Source organism: Microcaecilia unicolor, chromosome 1 (genome assembly GCF_901765095.1).
Source record: "Microcaecilia unicolor chromosome 1, aMicUni1.1, whole genome shotgun sequence".
Lineage (NCBI taxonomy): Eukaryota > Metazoa > Chordata > Amphibia > Gymnophiona > Siphonopidae > Microcaecilia > Microcaecilia unicolor.
The window spans coordinates 407,261,549-407,284,308 of record NC_044031.1 but is presented as its reverse complement, the minus strand read 5'-3'; the positions used below and the strand labels follow the sequence as shown (position 1 = coordinate 407,284,308).

At 48.9% G+C, this 22,760-nt stretch overlaps 1 protein-coding gene across 1 annotated transcript in view; it reads left to right on the top strand.

The window, feature by feature from the left end:
* Positions 1-265: 265 nt before the first annotated feature.
* Positions 266-22,760, top strand: part of MRS2 (magnesium transporter MRS2) — a 65,125-nt gene continuing 42,630 nt past the window's right edge. Inside the window, exons 1-2 of the mRNA XM_030190093.1 lie at positions 266-469; positions 1,029-1,102. Coding sequence (XP_030045953.1) covers positions 313-469; positions 1,029-1,102 — 231 coding nt within the window. The 5' untranslated portion in view covers positions 266-312. The remainder of the gene's footprint in view (positions 470-1,028; positions 1,103-22,760) is intronic.

Below are 22,760 nucleotides of genomic sequence, written 5' to 3'. Positions count from 1 at the left end.
CACCTATCTTGGGTCCAGGCCCACTCAAAGTTGGGTGTCTGGCTACCCCCCTGGGTTTGTTTGCTTTGTTTTTGAGTGTACGCACGCAGAACGACGGCTGCGCGGGGAAGGAAACCAGACTAATCTACATGGCTTCAATTTTTTGACGTCATGCCGGCTCTCAATCGAATAACATAGCGGAACGCAATTCCTACACTAATTGGCAACGCCCCTTTCTCACCGTAAACTCAAGCTGCGCGATGACGTCACGAGCCGGCGACTCTGACGCGTCACGTGCCCACTGCCCGGCTGGCCGGCTCTTCCGTGTCTGACATGCACGCTAGGCGCCTGCTGAGTCGGCACTGTATTCGTGCATCTCTGCTGGGTGCTGCAGTTTGTAGAGGATGGCGGTATGTTTCCGCACCCGCCTGGGGCTCCAGGTTGCCAGCCACTGTCGGAACGCAGCTGGACCTGGGATGGCGCCTACCCAGTAAGTGTGCAGTGCGATACCAGTGCTCAGTGTTGTATCCTCTACTTCTCCAGGGGTGCAGAAGCTCTCATGAGCTGAGCAAGGCAAGGGGGTAGTGGAAAGGAGAAGGGGTCAACACAGGGTTGTGCTGCACGGTGCAAGCTGCCTGTAACAGGATGTCCCTAGTTACCACTCTTCTCCAGAACCTGTGTTGAAAGGGATAAATATACCTCTGCTAGAAATGTTAAATAGTAGTAGTAGTCTGAAGATTATTTACGAATGCACTCTGTGGCTGTGAGTGATGCTTCATATATTAGTTTAAAAATGTTAAACTGAGGTGGGTTTGAATTTCTATCTTCTGAAAGTTCATTTTTCACCATTGCTGACAGTTTTTGGAAGATATATAGTCCTCGATCGCTTGTCATTTGAGTATTACCAAGTGGACCTGTCCCTGTTCATCTCCGTGCCTTCTTTTCCCTGAAGTCGTTTAATTATATATTTTTAAAATAAAATTTGTACAATACTTTGGGTGGAGTATCTAAGTACCTAATTGTATATGAATCTCTCTCTCTCTCTCTAGGGGAGATGTATCGCCTCACTACTACAGATGCCTCCCAAGCCACATTAGCTAGTGTTGTACCTGTGTTTGCTGTGGTGAGTGGGCTTTTGGTTTTATCCTAGAAAAAAGTAGTGTATTTTCCCAAACTCTTCTTAATAATGGTGTATGGACTTTTTCTTTCAGGAAATTATCCAAACCTTTTGTAAACCCTGCTATGTTCATTTCTTTTACCACATTCTCTGGCAAAGAATTCCAGAGTTTAATTACATGTTGAGTGAAGAAATATTTTCTCTAATTTGTTCTACTGCTTAGTAGCTTCATTGCATGCCCCCTAATCCTTGTGTTTTTGGAAAGAGTAAACAAGTGATTCATGTCTACCATTTCCACTCCACTCAGTATTTTATATATTAAATATTTTGTACATACATAGTAGATTAGATGTCTATAACAGTGCTTCTCAACCCAGTCCTCAGGGCACACCTAGACAGGTTTTCAGAATATCCAAAATGAATATGCAGGAGCTAGGTTTTAATGCCTGCTTTCTTGGTGTGTAAATCTGTCTCCTGCATATTCATTGTGGTTATCCTGAAAATCCATCTTACTAGGTGTGCCCCAAGGACAGAGTTGAGAAAGGAAGAAAAGTGACAAAAATGGCATGGGATTTGCGTTATAAGACATACAAGGAGAGACGTGCTGACCTGAACATGTATACCCTGGAGGAAAGTAAAAGCAGGAGTGATATGATACAGATGTTCAAATATTGAAAAGGTATTAATCTGCAAATAAACCTTTTCCAGAGATGGGAAGGCGCTAGAACTAGAGGACATGAATTGAGGTTGAAAGGGGGCAGACTCGGGAATAATGCCAGGGGGGGGGTGATTTTCTCACGAAAAGGGAGGTGGATACTTGGAATGCCCTCCCATGGGAGTTGGTGGAGATGAAAACTGTAACAGAATAAAAAAAAAAAAAAAATCCAAGAAGACAGGAGGAGCCTCCACGGAAAGTCAAATCAAAACAGTAAAAGTAGAGGCTGACATGCGCAAACCAATAGGGAGATAATATCAAAAAACAGTTTATTCTGAATATTCATATCAAGGACCCGTTGATGGCCGTCTTTCTCCCCAAACGGGTTATCAATAGAAATCAAACAAAATAAAACATGGAAAAGAAAATAAGATGATACCTTTTTTATTGGACATAACTTAATACATTTCTTTGAAGCGGGGGAGTCGGAGAAACTAAACAAATTCTCTGTAACCTTGGAGGATGTAATGGGTCAGTTCAGCAAGCTGAAGAGTAGTAAATCACCGGGACCTGATGGTATTCATCCCAGAGTATTAATAGAACTAAAAAATGAACTTGCGGAGCTACTGTTAGAAATATGCAATCTGTCCCTAAAATCGAGTGTAGTACCGGAAGACTGGAGGGTAGCCAATGTTACTCCGATTTTTAAGAAGGGTTCCAGAGGAGATCCGGGAAATTATAGACCGGTGAGTCTGACGTCGGTGCCGGGCAAGATGGTGGAGGCTATTATTAAGAATAAAATTGCAGAGCATATACAAAAACATGGACTGATGAGACAAAGTCAGCACGGATTTAGTGAAGGGAAGTCTTGCCTCACCAATCTAATGCATTTTTTTGAGGGGGTAAGCAAACATGTGGACAATGGGGAGCCGGTTGATATTGTATATCTGGATTTTCAGAAGGCGTTTGACAAAGTGCCGCACGAAAGACTCCTGAAGAAATTGCAGAGTCATGGAATCGGAGGTAGGGTATTATTATGGATTAAGAACTGGTTGAAAGATAGGAAGCAGAGAGTAGGATTGCGTGGCCAGTATTCTCAGTGGAGGAGGGTAGTTAGTGGGGTCCCGCAGGGGTCTGTGCTGGGTCCGTTGCTTTTTAATGTATTTATAAATGACCTAGAGATGGGAATAACTAGTGAGGTAATTAAATTCGCCGATGACACAAAATTATTCAGGGTCGTCAAGTCGCAGGAGGAATGTGAACGATTACAGGAGGACCTTGCGAGACTGGGAGAATGGGCGTGCAAGTGGCAGATGAAGTTCAATGTTGACAAGTGCAAAGTGATGCATGTGGGTAAGAGGAACCCGAATTATAGCTACGTCTTGCAAGGTTCCGCGTTAGGAGTTACGGATCAAGAAAGGGATCTGGGTGTCGTCGTCGATGATACGCTGAAACCTTCTGCTCAGTGTGCTGCTGCGGCTAGGAAAGCGAATAGAATGTTGGGTGTTATTAGGAAGGGTATGGAGTCCAGGTGTGCGGATGTTATAATGCCGTTGTATCGCTCCATGGTGCGACCGCACCTGGAGTATTGTGTTCAGTACTGGTCTCCGTATCTCAAAAAAGATATAGTAGAATTGGAAAAGGTACAGCGAAGGGCGACGAAAATGATAGTGGGGATGGGACGACTTTCCTATGAAGAGAGGCTGAGAAGGCTAGGGCTTTTCAGCTTGGAGAAGAGACGGCTGAGGGGAGATATGATAGAAGTGTATAAAATAATGAGTGGAATGGATCGGGTGGATGTGAAGCGACTGTTCACGCTATCCAAAAATACTAGGACTAGAGGGCATGAGTTGAAGCTACAGTGTGGTAAATTTAAAACGAATCGGAGAAAATTTTTCTTCACCCAACGTGTAATTAGACTCTGGAATTCATTGCCGGAGAACGTGGTACGGGCGGTTAGCTTGACGGAGTTTAAAAAGGGGTTAGATAGATTCCTAAAGGACAAGTCCATAGACCGCTATTAAATGGACTTGGAAAAATTCCGCATTTTTAGGTATAACTTGTCTGGAATGTTTTTACGTTTGGGGAGCGTGCCAGGTGCCCTTGACCTGGATTGGCCACTGTCGGTGACAGGATGCTGGGCTAGATGGACCTTTGGTCTTTCCAGTATGGCACTACTTATGTACTTATGTACTTGATTAGCTTTCGAAGGTTGCCCTTCTTCGTCAGATCGGAAATAAGCAAATGTGCTAGCTGATAGTGTATATAAGTGAAAACATTCAAGCATTACTATGACAGTCTGACAGGGTGGGAGGATAGGGGTGGGTCGGAGGTATGCATGGGGACATCAAAGCATATCATTGATATTCTAACAGGATGGGTGTGGATAGGTGAGGGGTGGGGTGATCAACAGAGATATACAGCTTTATGGTTTATAATGGGCTAGGAACCCCAGATCCTTGTTAAGTCCTTTCTGTTGGGTGTTAAAATATTCAATCATTCTGACTTCAAAGGTCTTACGTTCTTGTATGGTTTTAAAGTTACCTTTCAGGATTCTCACTGTGAAGTCACTGGTACAGTGTCCTGGTCCTGTAAAATGTTGACCAACAGGCGTGGGAACCCTGCTGGCACCAGTATTGTTCATATGATGTCTATGTAAATTGAATCTTGTCTTAAGCATCTGGCCTGTTTCTCCAATATAGCATCCTTCGTTACATTTTTTACACTGAATGATATATACCACATTGGAAGATGAGCAAGTGAAAGATCCCTTTATGTTGAATATCTTTCCTTTGTGGATGACTTTGGGGTCCTGTGAAATATTTTGGCATAGTTTGCAACTGGATAAATTACAGGGAAGTGTGCCCTTCTGTTCCTTTTCAGTCTGTGATGGAAGTTTACTTCTGATTAGCTTGTGTTTTAAGTTGGGTGGCTGTCGGAAGGCCAATACTGGTGGGGATGGGAATATCTCTTTCAGTAATTCATCCTCCTGGAGTATAGGTTGTAGATCTCTTATGATTTTCCTCAGTTTTTCCAGCTCTGGATTGTATGTCACTACAAGGGGGATTCTGTCTGTGGATTTTTTCTCCTTGTACTGTAGCAGATTCTCCATGGGTGTTTTGAGGGAGGAGGCAATATTCTTGGAGATTATTTTGGGGTTGTAGCCTTTCTGTTTGAAGGATGCAGTCAAGCTTTTAAGGTGTCTGTCTCTGTCCCCTGGGTCAGAGCAGATACGGTGGTATCTTGTGGCTTGGCTGTAAATGATGGATCTTTTTGTATGTGAAGGATGGAAGCTGGAGTTGTGGAGGTAGCTGCATCAGTCTGTGGGTTTCTTGTATATAGATGTTTGTATACAGCCATCACTGATTGAGACCGTGGTGTCCAAAAATTGACTTTTTCTAGGGAGTAGTCAATTTTGAATCTGATTGTAGGATGGTATGTATTGAAGGCAGAATAAAATTGTTTCAGAGTTTCTTCACCCTCTGTCCAAATCATAAAAATGTCATTGATGTACCGGTAGTATTTTAGAGGTTTGGTCTGGTGTGTATTCAGAAATGTCTCTTCCAGCTCAGCCATAAAAAGGTTGGCATATTGGGGTGCTGTCCTGGTGCCCATCGCAGTGCCCATTATTTGTAGATAGATATCATTGTTAAAGCGGAAGTAGTTGTGAGTTAAAATGAATTTGATTAATTTTGTAATAGTTTCTGGTGAGTATTGATGGTCCAGTGTGGATTTTTTTAGGAGTCTTCCACATGCAGCTATGCCATCCGCATGTGGAATGTTGCTGTATAGTGATTCTACATCCATCGTGACCAGAAGGGTGTTAGGTGGTAGTTGCTTGATATTTTTCAATTTATTCAGAAATTCTGTGGTGTCTTGTATGAAGCTGTTAGTTTTGTGTACGAGAGGTTTCAGAATTCCCTCTATGAATCCAGATATTTCTTCCGTGAGTGTGCCAATATCTGATATGATTGGTCTGCCAGGGTTTCCCGGTTTGTGGATCTTGGGTAGCATGTAGATTGTGCCCACAGCAGGCTGGTTTGGTTTGAGTTTCTTCAGGTGAGGTTGAGCTTGTGTAGGAAATGTTTTGATAAGGTCTTACAGCTGTTTTGTGTAATCCTGTGTGGGGTCCTCAGTTAGTTTCCTGTAGTATTTATTGTCTGAGAGCTGTCTGTGCCCCTCTTCAATGTATTTTTGTATGTCCATAATTACCACTGCACCTCCTTTGTCTGCGGGTTTGATGATAATGCATTCGTTAGTTTGTAGGGTTCTTATGGCCGCTCTTTGTGGTGGGGTAAGATTGTACAGGATTCTCTTTTGTTTGTTGGAAAGTTGGGATTTCACCCTATGTCTGAAACTTTCTGTGTAATTATCCAGCTTGTAGTTTTGTCCCTCCTGTGGGGTGAAATAAGTGTTCTTTTGTTTAAGACTGTATTCCGGTCTGTTTGGTATCCCTTTATTATAGAAATGTGTTTTAAGGCGCATTTTTCTAAAGAATTCTTCTAGGTCTGAGTATAGTTGGAGTTCATCTAGTTTCCTGGATGGGCAGAATGAGAGCCTTTTGGATAGCACAGATACCTCATGCTGTGATAATTGATGGTTCGAGAGGTTTATTATCCCCATTTGGTTTGCATCTGTAAAGGTGTGATCAGTATTCCCTGGTTTGTTTGGGCTCTGATTTTCACATGCCTCAGATGTGTATCCAAGTGTTTCCAAGGTGTCTGGGGATGTTGGTTCTGCAGAGCTGTAGCTATTCAAGGATAAGCAGTTTCTCTCTCTTTGATTTTGAAGAAGAGAATATAGCTTTATTTCCTTTTTGCGGATAGCAATGTATTTTTTTTCTCCTTGGATGTTATGTAGGTCCTCTTTAAGTTGGTTCACAAGGTATGAATGTAATTCCTCCATGTTCCTCATGATTACATCCCTTTGGGTTTGTATTATTCTTTTTTTCTTGTAGAGTTGATATATAAGTTCATTTCTTAGTTTCTGACTAGTGCGTTTGCAGAGTTTCTCTGCATAGTCAGAATTGTAAGTAGTAGCCAAAGGATTTTTGATCCTCAGTCCTTTGGGAATGATGTCATTCTTCTTGCAGATTGTCAGAAAGTAAAGATGACTGTTCACTTTTGTTTCTTTTTCCATTTCTTGATTAGCTTTCGAAGGTTGCTGTCACGTCTGTGGCCGTGACCACCCTCTTACTTACCCTGTTTCTGGGAGTCAGTGGCTGTGCTGGCTTCTGCTTGTCTCTGTGTCTGTCTTAGTTTCTCTCTGGCTCTGTGTGCTGATTGCCTTACTGAACCTCACCTGTGTGGGCTTTGCCTCTTCCAAGATGGCTGCCGCTTCCTCCTCCTTGCCAGTATCCAAGATGGCTCCCGCTGTTCCTTCCTATGGGATGACTGCTTTGTGTGTCAAGCCTCTGTTTGGTTGTAAGGTGATTGCTGCACCTGTGGCTCTGGTGTTGAAGGGCTTTATTAGTGACTTGAAGACTACAGTCCTGGCCTTTGCATTGCCATTTCCTCCGCAGTGCCTTAGGTCCCGAGGTTAGTGTGCTGTTAGCACTGTTTGCTTTCCTTGTCTTGTGCTCTGTGGGTTTTCAGCCCTTCTGTGTTTATTGTTCTGTGGGCTTCCTACCCTTCTGTGTTTATTGCTTTGTGGGTTTCCAGCCCTTCTGTGTTTATTGCTCTGTGGGTTTCCAGCCCTTCTGTGTTTTTTGCTTTGTGGGTTTCCAGCCCTTCTGTGTTTATTGCTCTGTGGGGTTTCTGCCCTTCTGTGTTTATTGCTCTGTGGGGTTTCTGCCCTTCTGTGTTTATTGCTCTGTGGGGTTTCTGCCCTTCTGTGTTTATTGCTCTGTGGGTTTCCAGCCCTTCTGTGTTTATTGCTCTGTGGGGTTTCTGCCCTTCTGTGTTTATTGCTCTGTGGGTTTCCAGCCCTTCTGTGTTTATTGCTCTGTGGGGTTTCTGCCCTTCTGTGTTTATTGCTCTGTGGGGTTTCTGCCCTTCTGTGTTTATTGCTCTGTGGGGTTTCTGCCCTTCTGTGTTTATTGCTCTGTGGGGTTTCTGCCCTTCTGTGTTTATTGCTCTGTGGGGTTTCTGCCCTTCTGTGTTTATTGCTCTGTGGGTTTCCAGCCCTTCTGTGTTTATTGCTCTGTGGGTTTTCAGCCCTTCTTTGTTTATTGTTCTGTGGGCTTCCTACCCTTCTGTGTTTATTGCTTTGTGGGTTTCCAGCCCTTCTGCTCTGTGGGTTTCCAGCCCTTCTGTGACCATTGCTTTGAACCTGCCTACTGCCAGAACCCGGACATTCCCTGCCTGTCTGCCTTGCCATCGCCCAGGGGCCAGGAGGCACTCCTGGACCTTCATTCCGGCGGTTCCTGTAAGTCCTACCGGCTGCCAGAACCTGAGGGCTCAACCCGAGGGGGAAGGCAGTCAAGTGTAGGTGAAGCCTAGGTCCAGGGGGTTCCAGTTCCGCGGGTTCCGCTCCAGTGTGTTCCAGTCCAGCGGGTTTCACTTCTGTATGTTCCTGTCCAGTGGGGCCACTCCAGGGTGTCCAGTCCAGCGGGCCCCACTCCATTGCGCACCCGTCCGGTGCGTTCCAGTTCCGAGTGTCCCGGTGTAGAACTCCAGTCCGGAGTTCCGGTCCTGTCTTGTCTCATCTCTACCTTGTAGGTGATCTTGCCTGCCACTGCCGCTCCACGGTAGTGGTCCAAGGACTCACGAAACCAGTGCTCCCGGGGAAGAAGCCTGACAGTGTGCCAAGGTCCTCGCGCACGCGACAGAATGCAAAGGCCATGAGTCCGGCAAGATCATCACTCCCAGTGGGCTGCCTGCCCATGAGTTCGTTCCCTGTGGACAATCCGGGTGCAGTTTCTGATTTTGACTCTGATCCTTATGTCAGCCCAGTTTCTTTTTTGGGTCCTTTTATGACGCTTCGGGAGTACCGAGATAAACTTTTGTCTGATCCAGCCCTGAAGGCTACTCCTGAAGCAGCAGCTGAAAGAAAGCGTCTCTGGTGGCGTCTGGTCCGCCATAGCCCAGTTTCTGACATGAATCCTGCTATCTCGCTCTGTGAGTACCGCCTCAGACTTCTGGAGGAGCCAGCTCTGCGGGATACTCCTGAAGCTGAGGCCGAAAGAAGACGCCGGGGAATCCCTCCGCTCAGGTCTCCTCAGCAGAGCAGCCTGCGGTACCATAGCGGGTTAGTTCCTATTCGGGATTCCAGTCCACCGGCGCTGAGTCCAGTCCAAGGAGAGTTTCAAGTGGAGTCTTCAAATCCTGTTCGAGTGAAGCCGCCAGTTAAGCCTCTGAGTTCGTTCCGAGGGACGGTCCTGACCAGGTCTCTGAGGTCAGGCCGAGTGAGGCGTCGGACCAAGCCCCTGACCCCAGTTCAAGTAGCGCTGCCTCCTAAGTCACTGAGTCCAGTCCAGGGGATGCTTCATACTGAACCTCCAATTGCAGTCCAAGTAACGAGGAAGCTTAAGTCTCCGAGGCCAGTCCGAGAAAGGCGTTTGATGGAGCCTCAGATTCCTATGCAAGTGGCGCTCCAGGTCGAGCCTCCAGTCCTCGTTCAAGTGGCACGCCCTTTGAAGTCTCCGAGTCCAGTCCGAGGGAGGCTTTCGATGGAGCCTCAGATTCCTATGCAAGTGGCGCTCCAGGTCGAGCCTCCAGTCCTCGTTCAAGTGGCACGCCCTTTGAAGTCTCCGAGTCCAGTCCGAGGGAAGCCTTCGATGGAGCCTCAGATTCCTGTGCAAGTGGCGCTTCGGGTCAAGTCTCCGGTTCTTGTTCAAGTGACCCGTCCAGTCAAGCCACTGAGTCCAGTTCGAGGGGGGCTTCTAACCAAGCCTCCGATGCCAGTCCACAGGATGGTTCAGGTGGCACCTCCGCTTCCAGTCTGGAGGGTACCTCCAATCAAGCTCCGAAGGCCAGTTCGAGTGGCGCTTCCGCTCGAGCCTCCGATCCCTGTCCAAAGGTTGTGTTCTGCCAAGCCTCAGTTAAAGTCCAGTTCGCGGGGCGCTCCCAGCCAAGCTCCTGAGTCCAGTTTGAGGGGCCCTGCCAGTCAAGCTTCTGATTCCAGTCCGGGTTCCAGTCCCGGTTCAACTCCTGTTCAGAATTCCTGTTCCAGTCAAGACTCTGATTCCAGTCCGGGTTCCAGTCCCGGTTCAACTCCTGTTCAGAATTCCTGTTCCAGTCAAGACTCTGATTCCAGTCCGGGTCCCAGTCCCGGTTCAACTTCTGTTCCAAGTTCCAGTTCCAGCCAAGATGCTGACCCTGCTCCGAGCTCCAGTTCCAGCCAAAATGCTGAGTCAGTTCCAAGTTCCAGTTCCAGCCAAAATGCTGACCCTGCTCCGAGCTCCAGTTCCAGCCAAGATGCCGAGTCTGTTCCAAGTTCCAGTTCCAGCCAAGATGCTGACCCTGCTCCGAGCTCCAGTTCCAGCCAAAATGCTGAGTCAGTTCCAAGTTCCAGTTCCAGCCAAGATGCTGACCCTGCTCCGAGCTCCAGTTCCAGCCAAGATGCTGAGTCCGTTCCTAGTTCCACTTCCAGCCAAGATGCTGAGCCTGCTCTGAGTTCCAGTTCCAGTCAAGCTCCTGACGCACGCCTGGGTTCCAGTCCCGGTTTGCTTCTTGACTCTAGTCCGGGTCCCAGTCCCGGTTCGCTTCCTGAGTTCAGTCTGGGTTCCCTCAGAGAAGGGTTCCTTTTGAACATGGTTCCTCTTGATGCATCCAAGTTCCTGAGTTGGCCCAGCGGTGATTGGAAGGAGCCTCCTGTTGACAAGTTCCGCTCCTGTCTGCCAGTTTTGAACTTCTTTGTGACTTCCAGTCCAGTGATCCATGTCTGGGGGTTGACACCGATCAGAAGGTTTCACCACAGTTACCCCTGGACACCTGACCTCCTCAGGGAGACCGAGAGAGGGGTCTTGAGGAGGGGGTACTGTCACGTCTGTGGCCGTGACCACCCTCTTACTTACCCTGTTTCTGGGAGTCAGTGGCTGTGCTGGCTTCTGCTTGTCTCTGTGTCTGTCTTAGTTTCTCTCTGGCTCTGTGTGCTGATTGCCTTACTGAACCTCACCTGTGTGGGCTTTGCCTCTTCCAAGATGGCTGCCGCTTCCTCCTCCTTGCCAGTATCCAAGATGGCTCCCGCTGTTCCTTCCTATGGGATGACTGCTTTGTGTGTCAAGCCTCTGTTTGGTTGTAAGGTGATTGCTGCACCTGTGGCTCTGGTGTTGAAGGGCTTTATTAGTGACTTGAAGACTACAGTCCTGGCCTTTGCATTGCCATTTCCTCCGCAGTGCCTTAGGTCCCGAGGTTAGTGTGCTGTTAGCACTGTTTGCTTTCCTTGTCTTGTGCTCTGTGGGTTTTCAGCCCTTCTGTGTTTATTGTTCTGTGGGCTTCCTACCCTTCTGTGTTTATTGCTTTATGGGTTTCCAGCCCTTCTGTGTTTATTGCTCTGTGGGTTTCCAGCCCTTCTGTGTTTATTGCTCTGTGGGGTTTCTGCCCTTCTGTGTTTATTGCTCTGTGGGGTTTCTGCCCTTCTGTGTTTATTGCTCTGTGGGGTTTCTGCCCTTCTGTGTTTATTGCTCTGTGGGGTTTCTGCCCTTCTGTGTTTATTGCTCTGTGGGGTTTCTGCCCTTCTGTGTTTATTGCTCTGTGGGGTTTCTGCCCTTCTGTGTTTATTGCTCTGTGGGGTTTCTGCCCTTCTGTGTTTATTGCTCTGTGGGTTTCCAGCCCTTCTGTGTTTATTGCTCTGTGGGGTTTCTGCCCTTCTGTGTTTATTGCTCTGTGGGTTTCCAGCCCTTCTGTGTTTATTGCTCTGTGGGTTTTCAGCCCTTCTTTGTTTATTGTTCTGTGGGCTTCCTACCCTTCTGTGTTTATTGCTTTGTGGGTTTCCAGCCCTTCTGTGACCATTGCTTTGAACCTGCCTACTGCCAGAACCCGGACATTCCCTGCCTGTCTGCCTTGCCATCGCCCAGGGGCCAGGAGGCACTCCTGGACCTTCATTCCGGCGGTTCCTGTAAGTCCTACCGGCTGCCAGAACCTGAGGGCTCAACCCGAGGGGGAAGGCAGTCAAGTGTAGGTGAAGCCTAGGTCCAGGGGGTTCCAGTTCCGCGGGTTCCGCTCCAGTGTGTTCCAGTCCAGCGGGTTTCACTTCTGTATGTTCCTGTCCAGTGGGGCCACTCCAGGGTGTCCAGTCCAGCGGGCCCCACTCCAGTGCGCACCCGTCCGGTGCGTTCCAGTTCCGAGTGTCCCGGTGTAGAACTCCAGTCCGGAGTTCCGGTCCTGTCTTGTCTCATCTCTACCTTGTAGGTGATCTTGCCTGCCACTGCCGCTCCACGGTAGTGGTCCAAGGACTCACGAAACCAGTGCTCCCGGGGAAGAAGCCTGACAGTGTGCCAAGGTCCTCGCGCACGCGACAGTTGCTTATTTCCGATCTGACGAAGAAGGGCAACCTTCGAAAGCTAATCAAGAAATGTATTAAGTTATGTCCAATAAAAAAGGTATCATCTTATTTTCTTTTCCATGTTTTATTTTGTTTGATTTCTATTGATAACCTTAAGAGTGGACTAACATGGCTACCACACTCCTCTACTTAAGATGGAAGATACCGCATACAGCCGCATGAAAAAGCAAATGAACAAACTTTTGGAAAAAGAAACAAAAGTGAACAGTCATCTTTACTTTCTGACAATCTGCAAGAAGAATGACATCATTCCCAAAGGACTGAGGATCAGAAATCCTTTGGCTACTACTTACAATTCTGACTATGCAGAGAAACTCTGCAAACGCACTAGTCAAACAAAATAAAACATGGAAAAGAAAATAAGATGATACCTTTTTTATTGGACATAACTTAATACATTTCTTGATTAGCTTTCGAAGGTTGCCCTTCTTTGTCAGATCGGAAATAAGCAACCTTCGAAAGCTAATCAAGAAATGTATTAAGTTATGTCCAATAAAAAAGGTATCATCTTATTTTCTTTTCCATGTTTTATTTTGTTTGATTTCTATTGATAACCTTAAGAGTGGACTAACACGGCTACCACACTCCTCCCCAACGGGAAAATCAAAACTGTTTTTGCTCACAGCTTTTTTAGTAGTAACAGTGGGATTTGAACCAGCCACCTCTGCATTACAAGACCAGTGATGTAACCACTTGGCCACAGCTCCACTTACTTGGATGTCCCTCCCTTTTGATTATACACCTTCAGGTCTCTCTCAGCCAGTCACAGCGCGTTTAGCTGTCTGTGAGTGGCTGAGAGAGACCTGGAGGGGCATAATCAAAAGGGAGGGACATCCAAGTAAGTGGAGCTGGGGCCAAGTGGTTACATCACTGGTCTTGTAATGCAGAGGTGGCTGGTTCAAATCCCACTGTTACTACTAAAAAAGCTGTGAGCAAAAACAGTTTCCATATCATCAAGCTGATCAATCCATAGACTGGTGGGTTGTGTCCATCTACCAGCAGGTGGAGATAGAGAGCAAACTTTTGCCTCCCTATATGTGGTCATGTGCTGCCGGAAACTCCTCAGTATGTTCTCTATCTCAGCAGGTGGTGGTCACACACAGCAGCAGCTCTGGCTAGGCCTCCAAGCCTAATTTTTAGGTTTTGTTGAGTGCCTGGGGTTGAGGGCTCTTTTGAGCAAGTGCAAACCTGGTGGTGCCAGGTCCCTCCTTTTCTCCCCCCTCCCGCTGGCTCCGTTAAAAAAAAAAAAAATTTTGAACGTCCTTAAAGGCGTTTATTTCGACGTTTATTTAAACGTTTATTGCAGCTACTCACTGGGACACCAGGTCGTTACAGCTCGGAGCAGCAAGCAGGTAATTTTTACCTTTTTATAGCGGGCAGGGGGTTCCCCGATTTATCTCCACGTGGCATATGGCGTCGGAGGGCGAGGGCGTAAAGAGTCGCTCCCCGGATCGCTTGGACGCTTCTAGAGGGGATGCGGGGGTCTTAAAGCCTGATTCGCCCTTGTTGGGTGACAGTTTCGTGGCCGATGAATGTCCCGGTCCTTCCTCCGGCGTGGCGATTTTTCCCGCCATAAACGCCCATCCCCCGCTCCTCGCCTCCGCCATCTTGGCCGGCCACGCGGCTCGGACGGCTTCTTCTTGGGCCGCCCTTGAGGTTGGAGACATTAATGCCATGAACGCCCTTAATTTGGGCGACGGCACAAAAGCAGCTAAAGTTAAGCGCCGTTCTTCCCGCGCGGCTCCTTCGCGGAGTGTCGCGCCGGACGCCTTTTTGGATGCGCAGCATGTCTCTCCCCCGCTCTTGCGAGCGCCGGTTGAGGGTGCGTCTAGGGCTGTTGCCCAGGCTGCGGAAGTACACAGTCTGGGGGGTTTCTCCCCCGAGTTTGTTTTGCTGCTGCATCAGGCCTTCCTTATGCAAAACGCTGCCCCTGCTCCCTCGTCTGGTAAAGAGGTTGAGGTTCCCAGAGGTAAACGCCCTCGGGTTGATTCCCAGGCCTTGGAGGACTTTGTCTCCTCCGATGTAGATGAGGGCAGCGTATCTGAGGTCTCCCAACGGTCCTTTGCGGATTCCTTGGAGGAGACGGATCCCCGCTCGGATGGAGCGGATGACCCCTCTGCAGCGCGGCTTTTTAGCTCAGAGGATTTGTCCAACCTGTTGGTACAGGCCATGGACACTTTGAAGATTTCCTCTCCGGAGGACGTCTCTCCATCAGCCCCTGTTGGCTGTGCCATTATGCTGGGGACGAAGCGCCCGCCTAGAACCTTCCACGTGCATGATGCCATGCACACCTTAATTGCGGCTCAATGGGATGTCCCGGAAGCGAGCCTTAAAGTGGCTAGGGCTATGTCCCGCCTCTATCCTTTGACTGAAAGTGAACGTGAGGCCTATCTGTGGCCTACCGTGGATTCTTTAATCGCTGCGGTGACTAAGAAAACGGTGTTGCCGGTGGAAGGTGGCACGGCCCTAAAGGACGCCCAAGACAGAAGATTGGAGGCGGCCTTAAGGTCGTCCTTTGAGGCAGCTGCTTTAAGTTTGCAGGCCTCAATTTGCGGCTCCTATGTGGCCAGGGCGTGCCTGTCTATGGTGCAGCGGGCTTTCCCCTCGGATCTTTCCTTGAGGGCTGATTGGCCGGCCCTGGAATCGGGCTTAGCCTATTTGGCAGACTTGCTGTATGATGTCTTGAGAGCCTCAGCGAAAGGCATGGCTCAGACAATCTCTGCGCGGCGGTGGCTTTGGCTGAAACATTGGTCTGCTGACCACGCCTCTAAATCCCGCCTGGCTAGATTGCCTTTTAAAGGCAAGCTGCTCTTTGGGGTCGAGCTGGACAAAATCGTGACCGATCTCGGCACGTCTAAGGGCAAGAAGTTACCAGAGGTCAGGGCTCGGGCTCGGGCTAGTACTCGCCCTGGTACCTCCAGAGGACGGTTTCAGGAAGCCCGTCGGTGCCGCCCGGGCAGGTCGGGCTCCTCTGCCCCCTCTTCCTTCAAGAGGAACTTCTCCCCCAAGCAGCATTCCTTTCGCAGAGACCCACCGTCCCGGAGGTGTTCCCTCCGGTCCTCCCCCAGGGTCTCGTACCCAATGACGGGGCCTTGGTCCACGCCCCAATGCAGATTGGAGGACGGCTGTCCTCGTTTATGGGGAGTGGACCACAATAACTTCAGACGCTTGGGTGCTGGAAGTCATCAGAGACGGCTACAAGCTAGAGTTCTGCCGACCCTTAAAACACGGGTTTGTACTCTCTCCCTGCAAGTCTCCGGTCAAGCTGTGGTAGTGCAGCAGACCTTGAACAATCTGATCCGCCTGGGGGCGGTCGTTCCGGTGCCAGAAAATCAGCTTGGCAAGGGATGTTACTCCTTTTTCTTTGTGATACCAAAGAAAGGAGGTTCTGTACGGCCTATCCTCGACCTCAAAGGGGTCAATTGGGCCTTGAAAGTTCGGCACTTTCGCATGGAGACCCTCCGCTCTGTTATAGCGGCAGTGAAGGCAGGAGAGTTCCTGGCATCCTTGGACATCAAGGAAGCGTACTTGCATATTCCCATCTGGCCTCCTCATCAACGCTTTCTGCGTTTTGCAGTACTGGGCCGACACTTCCAGTTCAGAGCCCTCCCGTTCGGGTTGGCTACTGCTCCGCGGACCTTCTCCAAAGTAATGGTGGTCATCGCGGCCTTCCTGAGGAAGGAAGGAGTTCAAGTCCATCCTTATCTGGACGACTGGTTGATCCAAGCCCCCTCTTATGCAGAGTGCGGCAAAGCTGTGAACCGGGTGGTTGCTCTTTTGAGCTCCCTGGGGTGGATCATCAACTGGGAGTAAAGCCAGCTGCGCCCGACTCAGTCCCTGGAGTATCTGGGAGTTCGATTCGACTCCCAAGTGGGCAGAGTGTTCCTGCCAGACAATCGGATTGTCAAGCTTCAGGCTCAGGTGGACTAGTTCCTAGTAGCCTCTCCTATTCGGGCTTAGGACTACGTGCAGCTGTTGGGCTCTCTGACGGCCACGATGAAAGTAGTGCCCTGGGCCAGGGCTCATATGAGACCACTACAACAGTCTCTGCTGCTGCGCTGGACTCCGATGTCGGAGGATTATGTTGTGCGCCTTCCCTTGGACCCAGCAGTGCGCAAGGCGCTGAGCTGGTGGACGCAGACAGACAAGTTGTCTGCAGGAATGCCTCTGGTGACCCCGGAGTGGATTGTCGTCACGACAGACGCCTCTTTGATGGGCTGGGGAGCCCACTGCTTGGGAAGGACAGCGCAGGGGCTCTGGTCTCCTGCAGAGGCAAGTGGTCTATCAACCTCCTGGAACTCAGAGCCATTCGGTTGGTGTTGTTGGAGTTCATCCCGGTACTGGTGTTGAAGCCTGTACGGGTCCTGTCGGACAATGCCACGGCTGTGGCCTATGTCAACCGTCAGGGAGGTACCAAGAGCGCCCCTCTAGCCAAGGAGGCCATGAAGCTATGCCAGTGGGCGGAAGCGAACCTGGAACAGCTGTCAGCGGCCCACATTGCCGGAGTCATGAATGTCAAGGCGGACTTTCTCAGTCGCCATACCTTGGAGCCCGGAGAGTGGCAGCTATCTGCGCAGGCGTTCTTGGGCATCACGAAGCGCTGGGGCCAGCCGAGCCTAGATCTGATGGCGTCATCGGCCAATTGCCAAGTGCCGCGCTTTTTCAGCAGAGGACGGGACCCTCGATCCCTGGGAGTAGATGCTCTTCTCCAACAGTGGCCGACACAAGAGCTTCTCTATGTGTTCCCGCCCTGGCCCATGTTGGGCAGGGTGCTAGACCGGGTGGCAAAGCATCCCGGCAGGGTAATCCTGGTGGGTCCGGATTGGCCCAGACGTCCCTGGTATGCGGACTTGATCAGGCTCTCAGTCGGCGATCCTCGGCGGCTGCCAGTGGAGCAGGGCCTGTTACATCAGGGTCCCGGGGTGATGGAGGATCCCTCCCCCTTTGGTCTTACGGCCTGGCTATTGAGCGGCAGCGTCTGAGAAGAAGGGCTTCTCAGACAAGGTCATCGCCACTATGCTGAGAGCGAGGAAGCGCTCTACTTCTACTGCTTACGCCAGGGTTTGGCGTATCTTTGCAGCGTGGTGTGAAGCAGGCTCACTTTCTCCCTTCACTGCTCCAATTTCTTCAGTGTTGGCGTTCCTGCAAGAAGGTCTGGAGAAAGGCCTGTCGCTCAGTTCCCTGAAAGTTCAGGTAGCGGCTCTGGCTTGCTTCAGGGGCCGCCTGAAGGGTGCTTCCCTGGCTTCGCAGCCAGATGTGGTGCGCTTTATCAAGGGAGTTAATCACCTGCGCCCTCCTCTGCACTCAGTGGTGCCTGCGTGGAATCTCAACCTGGTGCTAAGAGCATTGCAGAAGCCGCCTTTTGAACCCTTGTCGAGGGCATCTCTGAAAGACCTGACGTTGAAAGCAGTCTTTTTGGTGGCTATCACTTCAGCCAGAAGAGTTTCCGAGCTCCAGGCACTCTCATGTCGAGAGCTTTTTCTGCAGTTCACTGAGGCAGGAGTGACTATTCGCACAGTGCCTTCCTTCCTGCCCAAGATTGTTTTTCGCTTCCATGTGATTCAGCAGCTCTGTCTCCCTTCCTTTCGTAGGGAGGTCTACCCAGAGGAATACTCTGCTCTCAATTTTCTGGATGTGAGACGAGTCATCATCAGATACTTGGAAGTGACCAATGATTTCCGGAAATCGGATCATCTGTTTGTCCTGTTTACAGGTCCTCGTAAGGGTCTGCAGGCTTCTAAGCCTACAGTGGCAAGATGGGCAAGGAAGCCATTGCAGCGGCTTAGGTGGCCGCGGGGAAGGCCCATACCTTTGCCAGGCATTACCGCTTGACTGTGGCTGCTCGGGCGGAGGCCCGGTTTGGAGCTTCAGTGTTGCGGTCAGGGATTTCTATGTCCCGCCCTGGGTGAGTACTGCTTCGGTACATCCCACCAGTCTATGGATTGATCAGCTTGATGATATGGAAGGTAAAATTATGTATCATACCTGATAATTTTCTTTCCATTAATCATAGCTGATCAATCCATAGCCCCTCCCAGATATCTGTACTGTTTATATTCTGGTTGAATTTTAGGTTCAAGTTTAGCCTTCAGTTACTTCAGGAGGACTTCGTGTTCAAGTTCTTCTTTCACTTGGATTCTTCAAGAGTTGAGACGAGTTTGTGTTACAGTGAGCTGCTGCATTCCTCTCCCCTCCATTTTACGGGGCTGGATTGAGATTTAAATTCTGCCAGCACTCCCTCCCGCTTCGTGCGGCTGTAGGGCAGCTTTGTACCCCTCCCGCTTCGGCGGTGTTAGGGTCAGTCAGCTCCTCCCGCGGTTGCGGTTGCAGGATAAGCCAGATCCCCCCCGCATCGGCGGGTGTGGTGTCCCTCCCCCGCTTCGCGGGGATGAGCTGGACGGATTCCCCTCCCCCACTTGTGTGGGGATGAGCTGGGTTAATTCCCCTCCCCCGTTTCGGTGGTGGTGAGCTGGGCAGAGTGTCCCTTCGTGGGTGTAATTCTCTAAGTGCTGAGTCCTGCGGATGGAGCTTTGATATTGACATACTGAGGAGTTTCCGGCAGCACATGACCACATATAGGGAGGCAAAAGTTTGCTCTCTATCTCCACCTGCTGGTAGATGGACACAACCCACCAGTCTATGGATTGATCAGCTATGATTAATGGAAAGAAAATGATCAGGTATGATACATAATTTTACCTTTGATTTTCCCGTTTGGGGAGAAAGACGGCCATCAAGAGAACGAGGGCCATTAAGGCAACGGGGAGAAAGATGGCCATTAAGGGAAGAGCACGTCAGGGATGGCCATCAAGGGAAAATGCACGGCAGGGACTTTTTTAATTTGTATGGTCTTTATTGAACATTTTCTCAAAACAGTATCACAAAATACAGCACTCCAGAACAAGTAAGTCATAACATAACTGATCAGCAAGATCTAAATATCCAGAAGTACCAGTGCACTACAAATGCTGGCCCCTCCCACAGCCAATTGCCTTGGATTTGGCCAGGTTTGAGATGGCCGGTTCCAGTTTCCATTATCACTGAAAAACAAAGTCAGCTATCTCAAAACCGGCAATCTGTGGCATTTGGCCAGCACCAACCGTATTATCGAAACAAAAGGTGGCCGGCCATCTTTTTCGATAATACGGTTCCGGACAGCTCTTTGCGGCGCCGCCAAAATAGATGGCCGGCCATCTATTTGGCCGGTGCCGTTCGATTATGCCCCTCCATGGGGCTCATTTTCAAAGCACAGAATTATAAAGTTCCATAGGTTGCTATCAGGCTTATTTTCGAAAGTGATCGCTGGTCATCTTCCGACATAAATCGGGAGATGGCCGGCGATTTTGCAAAAGCAGCGAAATTGGTATAATCGAAAGTGGCGTTTTTGACACCATTGCCGCTTTCCCGTCGCCGCACTGGTGAGAGTTCAAGGGGGCGTGTCGGCGGCGAAGCGAAGGCGGGACATGGGCATGGCTACCAGATGGCCAGCTTTCGCGGATAATGGAAAAAAAAAAAGCGGCATTAAGCAGTATTTCGCCGGGTTTACTTGGTCCTTTAATTTTCACGACCGAGCCTCAAAAAGGTGCCCCAATTGAACAGATGACCACCGGAGGGAATGGGGGATGACCTCCCCATACTTCCCCAGTGGTCACCAACCCCCTCCCACTCTAAAAAAATAAAAATGAAATACTTTTTTGCCAGCCTGTATAACAGCCTCAAATGTCATACCCAGCTCCCTGACAGCAGTATGCAGGTCCCTGGCACCTTCTGTCTCGCTGCACCCTACGCCTGGAATAAACTTCCTGAGCCCCTGTGTCTTGCCCCATCCTTGGCCACCTTTAAATCTAGACTGAAAGCCCACCTCTTTAACATTGCTTTTGACTTGTAACCACTTGTAACCTCCTCTCCTCCTTCCTGTACACATTAATTGATTTGATTTGCTTTCTTTATTTTTTTTTTTGTCTATTAGATTGTAAGCTCTTTGAGCAGGGACTGTCTTTCTTCTATGTTTGTGCAGCGCTGCGTACGCCTTGTAGCGCTATAGAAATGCTAAATAGTAGTAATAGTTTTTAATGGGTGCAGTGCACTTCAGGCAGGCAGACCCAGGTCCATCCCTCCCCCTACCTGTTACACTTGTGGTGCTAAGTGTTGAGCCCTACAACCCCCCCAAAAACCCACTGTACCTACATGTAGGTGCCCCCCTTCACCCATAAGGGCTATGGTAACGGTGTAGAGTTGTGGGGAGTGGGTTTTGGGGGTATTTGGGGGGCTTAGCACCCAAGGTAAGGGAGCTATGGACCTGGGAGCTATTTGTATATATTTTTTTTAATTTTTAGAAGTGCCCCCTAGGGTACCTGGTTGGTGTCCTGGCATGTCAGGGGGACCAGTGCACTACAAATGCTGGCTCCTCCCATGACCAAATGCCTTGGATTTTGCCGGGTTTGAGATGGCTGGCATTTTTTTTCCATTATCGCTGAAAAACAAACCTGGTGAACTTTGGCATTTGGCCGGCCTAAATCGTATTATCGAAAGAAAAGATGGCCAGCCATCTTTTTCGAAAATACGGTGTCAGCCCTTAATGAGCGCATCTGGGTTGTGCTGCCTGAGCTGCTGGATGGCCTTATGTAACGGTGTTCATTGGCATCGAGGGTGCTTGTGCCTACCCTGCCTCCTGTTACAGCCCCACTTGGCCCTCAGCCTGTGGTGCAGCCTCTGACACCGATGCCGCTTTCAGCTCTGGTGTCGACTGCCACCCAAGCTGGCACTCCCTCGACGTCAGTGGAGGAAGCTTTACCGGAGTTGAAGCGAGAACTGACTTCTCAGTTCCATTCCTGAGGAGATGGCCTCTCTACGTCAAGGCAGGTTCAGTCTCAACACTCCCATCAGGAGATTTTGTCTGACACCGAAGAGGAGCGCTCATGGGATTCAGAGGAGGATCCAAGGTACTTCTCCTTGGATGAGTCCTATGGAATTCCCTCGGAACCCTCCCCTCCACCTGAAAGGAATGTGTTTGGGGTCTGGAATCCAAATCCACCCTCCTAGGCCCATTCTGTTCCAGGCTGCACTCTCATTCAGATTGTATATAGTTTCTCATTAATCTTTGTCCTTGCTGTTTCGAGGCCCAGTTGAACAATATTTGTTGTTTTTGATGAGCCTGGATGCTAGGGATTCCCCACTTGTGAGAATCTATAAGCCTGCTTGTCCTCAGGGAAAGCAAAAATACTTACCTGTAGCAGGTATTCTCCAAGGACAGCAGGCTTTATATTCTCATAATCCCTCCCACCACCTCTTGGAGTTGTCTTCTTTATTATTTTTCCTTTTATGCGTGGTGGGCGGGAAGGCAATCATGCATGCGCGGTAGAGCATGTCTCGTGCTCCACAAAGCTCTACTTATGCTTCTGTAAGTATATGATGAACTTATAGAAATTTGAGAGAATATCAGGCATATTTTCAAAGCACTTTGGGAGGCTAAGTTCCATAGGTTTCTATGGAACTTTGGGAGGCTAAGTGCTTTGAAAATGAGCCCCTATGTATTTTATAGTTTGTTGCATGTGATCTTATTTTACTCAGGTCAGTATTCAAATGTTATGCCTTGCATTTATTTTAAATGCTGGCCATGGCGTTTAAATTGTCTTCAGCGGAGCTATCTGCAGAAGCGGTGGCACTAAGTATATGTATTCAGTGGTGATCGGCGCTGGATTTGTTGTCTTATCTGCTATCCAGACTGCCATGTGAATAAAGTTATCACCAATAATCCGTAGAGTTAGATGGCATGCTCACACTCTATCCTAGATAGTGCTGGAGCGGGTTTGTAAGAATTCTCAGTGGCATTGTCCTTATAGCGCCTCTTAAGGTTCATGGATAGGGCACTAATCTGGGGTGCGATGGCTGCTATCTGCATACGCACTGTAGAATTTTGGGCCAACTATTTTTATATGCTAAAGTGATGGGAAACATTTACAGTGATCACTTCTAACAATATCCCTCTCCTTTGCAGAATCTTCAAATACGGATATCAACAATTGACTGCAAATAATCACTTTGAGTAGTTGAAAGACTTACATACTTTTTTTACTTAATTAGTTTTTTTAACATATTTTTTTACTTACACTTGGTTTGTTGTTTTTATCGTATTTTTATTAGAAACATAGATAGAAACATAGAAAATGACGGCAGATAAAGGCCATATGACCCATCCAGTCTGCCCGTCCTCTGTAACCCCTAATTCTTCCTGTTCCTAAGCGATCCTACATGCTTATCCCATGCCTTTTTAAATTCTGGAACAGTCCTAGACTCCACCGGGAGGCCGTTCCACACCTCCACCACCCTTTCTGGTTTTTAATTTTTTTATTTATTTCGGAGGAAAAGGTCTCAAAATTGCCCCAGTGCCAGGACGAACTTCGTCATAGATGTGTATCAAGGCATACACTGGGCTCAGCTCATCACAGACCTAAAAAACCTCCATTTACAAGACGTAATTCAGAAATCTTCATGTCAAATGCCTAGTCGTGTGACTCCCAACGGGGACCCGTTTCGCCCACAAGCTTTGTCAAGGGAGGAGTC